The 8,531-nt window shown below is 46.2% G+C and overlaps 1 protein-coding gene and 1 long non-coding RNA gene across 2 annotated transcripts in view; both read left to right on the top strand.

The window, feature by feature from the left end:
- The window catches only part of LOC113212617 (homeobox protein orthopedia-like), a 42,855-nt gene extending 36,153 nt beyond the window's left edge, over positions 1 to 6,702 (top strand). The window contains exons 3-5 of the mRNA XM_026431409.2: positions 1,910 to 2,099; positions 3,115 to 3,297; positions 4,909 to 6,702. Of these exons, the coding sequence (XP_026287194.1) occupies positions 1,910 to 2,099; positions 3,115 to 3,297; positions 4,909 to 4,976 (441 nt within the window). The 3' untranslated portion in view covers positions 4,977 to 6,702. The remainder of the gene's footprint in view (positions 1 to 1,909; positions 2,100 to 3,114; positions 3,298 to 4,908) is intronic.
- LOC127752378 (uncharacterized) overlaps positions 1 to 8,531 on the top strand; it is a 346,254-nt gene that overhangs the window by 227,692 nt on the left and 110,031 nt on the right. The window lies entirely within an intron of this gene.

Here is an 8,531-nt window from a genome sequence, read left to right as displayed (position 1 = left end):
CTTTTGGTTCTGAACCGCTCAGACAGTCACCGGACCTGCGAAGAGCGTGACAAGCAGTACTATTGCGATTTCCGAAAGTGCAGTGCTCTTTTCTAGCGCTCCTCTACGACAAACTAAATGAGCACCCATCATTGTCAATGTGTGAACATATAGTTTTTGACCCGAGGAACACGAAAAAAAATATTTCATCAAAATCCAAAAAGTCGAAATTTGAAATTTTGAACGTTTAAATGTTCAAATTTGAACATTTTTAACAAAAATTGTCCAAATTTAAAAAACATTACGATTTTTAAAATCCTCATTCTCTGCTGAATAATTTAAAAAAAAAGTTTTTTAAATTATGTTGAAAATTACCGGACTTATACGCATTTGAAAAAAGGTCTGCATCAAAAACCGCCAAAACATGAAAAAATCGCCAAAAATCAAAAAATCAAAATTTTCGAAAACGGTCTTAGGGCAGTGTCAGGGACCCCTTTCCGCATGTTTTGGCCAATTTTTTCCGAATTCCGAAAACCACTCGTCCGCGACCCTGTCGAGTTGACATGGAATGACCCATCACTCTAATGTTTCCAGCTCGTCGCAAGGGTAAGCTGACGTGGTTGCTCATATCTATATGTCTATTTCATAACCGACACTTTTCCCGTTTTCGGCCTCATACGGCGTAGCTGCGGGGTAGGTGGGTGGGGGGTATTTGCCCCTCCCCCCCTACCTCTTCGTGCCTCCGAGTTTGGGCCCCTGCGGCAGGGCGCGGTCCGATGCGGCCCCTCAGGGCTGCAGGTAGTGCCCCCCGGGGGCCCTTTCCAGCCCGCTCCCCTTTCGTCGGCCTCCCCTGCCCTTTCACTACGGCACTTGGCACGCGGAGGCGACGGGGCGGAGATGGCCGCCCTCTGTGATTGAAAAACAAGTCCCGGCAAATAAAAGAGCCGGACAGTCCGGGGCAGGACGGGGTGGGGCTGGCAGTGAAGGAGGGGAAATAGTAGTGGAGCGCTTTACGAGTTCCTCTGGAGCGGAGCGAGGCAAGGGGGATCCTGGCGAAGGGGACCTGGGAGGAAAAAAAAACAGGCAAGAGAGGAAGAGGGAAAGAGAGCGGGAGAGAGAGAAAGAGAGAGGGCGGAGCGTGCGCCTTGAAGCGAGAAGGAAGGGGGCGACGCCCTGTGCCCCACCCCAACGCGGTAGGGGCGCCCGCCCCGGCGCCCGCCCAGGGCGTGGAGGAGGAGGTGGACGAGCGGCCCCGCCATTGCAATTTCAGCTGAGGCCGCCTTGATTGCGCGCGAGGCCGCTGACAAAGAATTCGACGAGTTCTCTCAAAGGGGAGCGGGCCAGCGGACCGACTCTGTCGTGCGTCTGGCGTCGCCCGACCCTGGTATTTGCCACGGAATTCCCTTATTGTTGGGAATTTTACGAACCACTTTTTGCACGAAATGTACTCGTATTCCCGAGGTTGTTTTTCGGGGGGTGTAGGAGTGACATTTTAGTTATGGAAATACGTGGCTGATTAACTCCGCTCACTTCTAGTTGTGATGTAGCGCTTGCCTATCGCCGCTGTCCACGGCACCCGCCTGCCCGCACTCGTGCGTGCGGTACAGCATAACTATAACATATTATACAGAAGTGAGCGAGGTTAAACAGCCACCTGGTACATTTGATTTGATGTACATATTTTGAAGAGAAAAATAAAAGGCAAACATTTAAAATATAAGTGTTTCAAAATAAACATAATTTTCCATACTTTTCTATCCTTTTTGTTTGGGCTACTGCAGAAGAGTCTAAAGAGTATAAAATTTCGCCCATTGTTAGATAGACATTTGTATTTTTATCAAATTCACTTTTGTTTTTTACTATTTTTAGATTGTAAGTGCTGATGAAGGATCCTGGGAAATGATTTTATGTGTGATCTGTTTTGCCGCAGGTGTGGTTTCAAAATCGGAGAGCCAAATGGAAGAAGCGGAAGAAGAGCAACGTGTTCTCACGCGCCGGGGGCGGACTTCTGCCATCGCACAGCTTGCCGCACTTCGGAGCCATGTCCGACTCGCTCTGTCCCACCAGCATGTTCGGCTCACCCGAGTCGCGCTGGCCCGCTGTCTCGAGCATGACCTCAGGTGAGGAGCGTGAGAGTGTGGGTGGGAGTGCGAGAGAGTAAGAGGAAGAGCAAGAGATAGCGGGAGCGGGAGCAGAAAAGAAAACGGCAGAGTATACATACCATGCGGCTGTGGCGTATTGGACAGCCTTTAGCGCCCAGTACGGTTTACGACTGGCGCGTACTGCTGGAATGATCCGGCTTCTGTAACACAGGGGACTCCCGCACGCACACAATGTGTGTTGAGATTGTGATGTGTCATAGTTCAACGTACAAATGAGACATTTTAGTTTAACACCCACGGACTGACTTCAAAAAATTCTGCAAATCGTGCAAATCAAAGTGTACAAAATGTCAGTTTTACCTGCAAGACTGAGTTCCACAGTTTTTACTGAAATTTTCTGACCATGAACAAAAGTAGAATTTTTGAGAACACATTTTAATCGTCTTAAAATATCTCTATCAGCAATCAATCTAGCATACATGTGACACGTTAAGGAATGAACTCATGGAAAATCATTCCAGTAACCGTTCTTGTTTCGTTCATGGTTAGGAAATTGCAGTGTGTAACTCTTCAGCCTTGCAGTACAAAATGGCATATTGTACTTATAGTTTGGTTTGCTGAGAAACCAACAATGATTCCACTCGAAATATAAATGATTTCTGTAATTTATACGTTTCGAGTAATCAGTAACTATCCTTGTTCTTTCGCGCGCGCGCGTGTGTGTGTGTGTGTGTGTGTGTGTGTGTGTGTGGTGCACTGAATGGCGCGGGGAGGCAGGAGCTTTCGCACCTACCCTCTAATGCCCCGGTGGTCGCTTCCCCCCTCTCCCCACCCCCTACCTGGACACCACTCGCACGCTCAATGATTCACCGGGCTGGCTACCGCACACCACATAGACATGCGTGGACGCACCCACACCACACGTTTGGATTGAACAGGGGCGCACCCGGGGCCTCTGCGTTTTCCACAAAGGGAAGATATTGGTGGTTACAAACCCTGATTGCTCATCTTTATCGTTCTCTGTTGCTTGCAGGCATGTCGCAGCTGCAGCTGAGCCAGAGCGGTGTGCCCATGAGTGGCTTCGGTCAGTCGCTGGGCCAGCTCAACCAAGGCGGCTCCCTGAGCGGGGGGCTCAACGCCGGCCTCAACATAGCTACCTCTATGGCATCGAACGGCTCCACCGTCTACCAGGCGCACTACGGCATCAATACGCTTGGTGAGGGAGGACACATCATCACTCGGGAACATAGCGTATACGGGTTATTGTGTTGTATTTCACAGCCTTTTCGGTTACTATGCGATTATTGCGGTTCATATTGTGTTTTTAAAATGGTATTTCGCAGTATTTCGAGGTGTGCCACTGTTATTCAGATTCTGTGACGTCACATTTTATTTAATGTGAATTGTGTCACATTATTTAGAATATCATGTCACATTCTTTGGAACGTGACATACATTTTGCGCCGCTCTGCCCTCAAGAGCTCAGTGCATAAGAGGCGTACCTATGTCACGTGAAAACGAATGTGACATGATATTCTAAAAAATGTGACACAATTAACATTTCATAGAATGTGACGTCACAGTATTTTAATAACAGTGTGTTGCGACTGTTTCACCTCCTATTTCGAGTCTTTGTTTACATTATTTCGCAGACTGGTGTACGACCGATGGCAAGTGATTATCTCCCGGTCAGCCTCCCAAATGGTCGTTAAAAATTCATGGCCCCTGCAAAACAACATATTTTCCCTTTTCGCTAAAAATCAAAGCAGTCAAAAAGCTCTGGAACCCTGGTTGTACTCTTGGAAATGTGTTCCTACATGCCCTTTGATTAATTTTTTTCCATGCTGAATACTAAGGTAGTTTTTTTTGAGCTGTACGAGACGCACTTTGACCCCTTGCTGCGCGCCGGTACGCAATGCTGTTTGCTTTGCTCGCGTCACGTGGTCGCGAGGTGTTGTTTATGCACGCCGACGAGACGCTGGAATTTATTTTATCCCATCGTACCGATTTGCCAATCGCATATTTTTCATTTCCTTCAACGACGTGTCGGATAGGGGTTTTAATTTCCCGGTGTCTTTTGGGGAACCTCTTAAAGAATCATTTTTCTTTTAAATATCTCAGCAGTTTTTCCTGGGGAGTTAAATATTTTTACAAGTTTTCGGGAAATATTTCGATTTCATCAATTTCTTCCCGGCAATTTTTTTGACTTTTTTTTCGAAAAAAAATAATTCAATTTTAAAATTGCTATATCTGGCTGTTACCGCCGTCGGCAATGACGGACTCTCAAAGCAATAATACACGAAGCAATTCTTTTCAACCCCTTTGGCTCCGCTCTAACCGAGTCCCACGAGTGAGCTGGCGCGCACACACAACACCTCGGCCTGTTTCTTCGAAAGAGACGGATGCGGGGCCGCGGCGGTAGTTGAACCATAAGTCCCATAGAGCTGTGAAAAGCGGGCGGGCGCTCGGGTCGGGCCTGTCGGGCTCCCAGGTCGCGCTTCCTTGCGACATGGGCGGCGCCGGTGCGCGCCCTGGTGGCCGTCCTGGGAACTCCCGGCGCTCAATACTCCTCGGCCACGCGGCCCGGCTCCCGGCTAGAGCCACGGCGGGGGTGGCGGGGCGGGTCCTGCCGGCTGACCATTAATTTCAATCAAGGGCTTGTGTCAATGCCGCCTCTCACCGCTTTCTCCTTGGCCAATTAAAACGCACACGCCTCTGTCTCTTTTAATTTTTTTTTCCGCTCCAACTTCTCCGTGGTTGCGTAGGAAATGAAGCCCTGTGTGCCGTTTGCCTATGACTTACAAATTGTTCCGTCTGTGTGTTGCAGATCCGGTTTTCTACGGCCACGACACGAGTGGTGGGGGCATCGGTGTGGGGAGCGAGTCGCTCAACTGACAGGAACTTCTCTCACACCCCGCGCCTGCAGGCCCCTCTTGGCCCCCACTTTACCCCGCCTCACCTACTGTGCCCTTGTCGCATAGGTGATACATTTCTATAAACGCAGAAACGACTGTTTAGTGTGAGAAAATGGACGAAGTATGTTTACTTGGAAAACTTTTAAAATTCAAACACAATTCTGGACCTTCATGAAATAAATGTGACCGAATAATTTCACTTTTAAATTTGCTGACAGTTAAATTTCAGATTTTCGGGTTGCTCTGAACCATCAAATTTCTCAACCATAGTGTTGTTTTCTATTCAAATCAGTTATTGTCTTATTCACACTTCCATGGGATTGGTATCCGAAAGTTTTATTCTTTTGGGTTTTGATGTAGTGAATAATGATATACTCACGATAAATCGTGCCGAAATAACAGTATACGATGTAACTATGATCTCTAAAATATTATAGTTAATACGCGCCAGATTCAGGCACAGTTTTGCTCTCTGGGCTAAAGTCTTGGAAAACTTCGTATTTTGATAGGGTATTCCTTTTATTGTAGAACTCAGTACTCGAGTAAATTATAACAATATTTACCAAAAATATGTTCTAAATAAATATGTGCGGTGCGGCTTTTAGCCAGCCAAAAATGTGTTAATCCAAGTGAATCAAAACTTTGAGATGTAAAATTTGTTTGGTCATAAACGATCTGTTCCGAACAGGGCTGTGTTAATTCGTGAAAAAGGGGTGATTGTGTAGGCAAACCGGGGACAGATTTTTATTTGTACATTCAGTACCTGCTCTAGAGATTATTGTTCTGCTCTTTCCATAGCGATAAGGGCTATGAATACTTCATATTGTGATGAGTGAAAGTGCATTGTTGAATAAACATTTACGGTGCCGGAGGCTTAGAAAGAGACCCCCAAACCTTTGAAATGTATTAATCTGATATGGCCTAAATGTCTTACGGAAAACTTTTAAGAAATTCTTGGTTGCTGCATGTGAGTGCTTTCTAGTTAATAAAAATATAGTAAACCACGACATTGTATACGATCGGTTGCATGTATACGCAAGTGGCTCCTTGTTTTGCCATGGGCCAATCTCGAGACTTCCAGAAAAGTATACGATTATCTTGAATTATGACATTATTCTGTATTTTGTGTGGTGATTCGCGACTGAGTCACGTCTAGTCCTTTTTGATCTGTTATTTGTTTGGACGGCATATACCGAATGAATTGTATAGAGAATTTTCTTCGATAATCTTCAGCTCACTCTGTTGCCTGTTCTCTGAAAGACCAAATTCATTATCGTGCGCTGTATGATTTTTGCTGTTAATGCTGTTTACTTGATATAAATTGCTTGTAACCGTTCAAACATTTGGAATGTTGTCTTTTCGGCCGACTGAACGTAATGGGTATGGTATATATGTTATGTGCTGTTGTCCGCCTGTGTTAAAGATTTGTACATACCTGTGGTTGTTGCGCAATCACCTTCTGTAGATATAATTTAACAATTTATGTAGATACATTTAAGTTCTCCGTAGGTATTGGTTACCATTTTTCATACGTTACTCTGAAGCGAATAGTCATTCGAGAAGAGGCTTAAGAAAGCATTTATGCCATCAGTCCTAGGTATTTTTTATCTTAAGGATACTTGCGTTGTTATTTGATTTTTTTCAGTGGCCAAAAATGTCTAGAAAAATATATTATTGTACAATAAACAATGTACATAGAAGGATTACATAGCATTTCTCTATTTTTACCCCATTCTCAGTTTTCTTTTTGTTTAACGGTGGTGGTGGTGGGAAGAAAGGTGTGTGTGTGTAGGGGGAGGGGGGATGTTGCGCACACTTCTCGAGTCACCGTTTTAAGTATCGCTTTATTGACGTAAAGCACAGTTGGTGCACGCCAGTTACCAGCGTGTGAGACATTCGGGATTTAGTTACTCTCCCGGTGTGCGTGGACATGCACTCGGAAGATCACGTTCGAAACTGTCTAGACTGCACGTCACGAGCAAGTGCCGACGAATGCCACTTCGCTCGCAGCTCGTCGCGGACGCAGCCTCTGGGTCGCGGGACAGAGCGCGCCTGTGTTCTTCCTCGCCTGAGTTTGTGGCACAGGTACGCTAAACACACCCATGCACGGTCGGCGGCTTCCAACGGAGACGCGTCTGAAAACGTGCTTCGTTTCTTTTTTCGTGTCATACTTTTGTACGAAATAAGAAGGCATTATTTTTCGTCTGCCTGTAAAAGGAAACTGAAACCTTGGCTACCGAATTGTTTTTTTTTAACCCGAACTGGCCATCGTGCCGCATTAAAGGCGCAGAACTTGCAGCAGAGCCCTGGTTGGGTTCCACAGTTTTATTTCCCTCGGTGGATAAGCGATCATGTGGAAAGTACGTCTGTCATGCCCCGTAACGAAATTACCTAGTAATGTGCTGCCTAGCTGATGCAAGCTGCTCTCCTAGCGCCTTGTAGGTAGGCAAATTCTTGCCTTCAGTGCACGCGTGCGCTGCGGGGTAGCCTACTCTGAGTTTCACAGGCGCGGAGCCAGAGCTCCTGCACTTTTCCGAATTAATTTGAGAAAAACGCATGATTCTCTGAACGATCCCTAACGAAACTTTTGACCACACGGTGATACAAAGCGAACCGGGCAACCAGAAAAATACCTACGTCACTGATAAACTAAGTGTTCAACTTCTTAACACTTGTAAGTGTGCAACCGCAAGTTCAATACCTGCAAGCGTTCAATTCAGTAGTAGTACATTTTGCAAGTGTTAAACTCAGTTGCAAGTGTTATACTCAGTATTTGTGCGCTTGTAAGTGTTAACTCTCCTGTTGTACACTTCCCTAGATCGGGCGCTTTCTGAAAGTGAAGAAGTGTTCAACAGAGGAGTTTGCACACTTAAAAGTGCACAAATACCGAGTTGAACACTTGCAAGTGTACAACTACTGAATTGAACACTTGCAGGTATTGAACTCGCGGTTGCACTCTTACAAGTGTTGAGCAGTTGGTTTATCGGTTTATCAGTGTATGTCAGCCAGTGGCGCTTGCAAGGTTTGCTTGAACGTACTTGACCTAAATATGGTTTAGAGGATAGAAGTACGGCACATCTAAAAAATACAAAAAAAAAAAAACACTAACTTTTACCTTAAACTCATGTAAGTTTTATTACAATCCCTCCCCCCCCCCCCCCCCCAAAAAAAAATCCCCCAGTGGACTGCTGCTTTCCCCCCAGTCCCGTTGTATCTTCCCCTTCTTCCCCTTGTTTCCGCTTCCCATTCTCTATCCAGTCGCGTTCAAATCCTGCTACGCGACGCGTCCGCAGAAAGGCTCTTGTCTGCCATATTTTCTACGTTAAACCGGAGGGCAAAAAAAAAAAAAATACGATCCGGCGCGGGCTCGGCGCTTGGTTTCGAACGCAGTCCGTGTAACGTACGACCCGCACGAGCGTCGCATCCCTGCGAAAGCCCTAGACCAGAGGGCACGCGCGGAGTCAACGACAAACCGAGTAATTGCGTGATTCACTGCCGAGAAAAGTTCGACCGACAGAAAGGGGCGGGATAGAGG

The sequence above is a fragment of the Frankliniella occidentalis genome, unplaced genomic scaffold, assembly GCF_000697945.3.
Source record: "Frankliniella occidentalis isolate FOCC.00 unplaced genomic scaffold, Focc_3.1 Scaffold1, whole genome shotgun sequence".
Lineage (NCBI taxonomy): Eukaryota > Metazoa > Arthropoda > Insecta > Thysanoptera > Thripidae > Frankliniella > Frankliniella occidentalis.
Note: the sequence above shows the minus strand (reverse complement) of the source record. Positions and strands in the feature narration are given on the sequence as shown.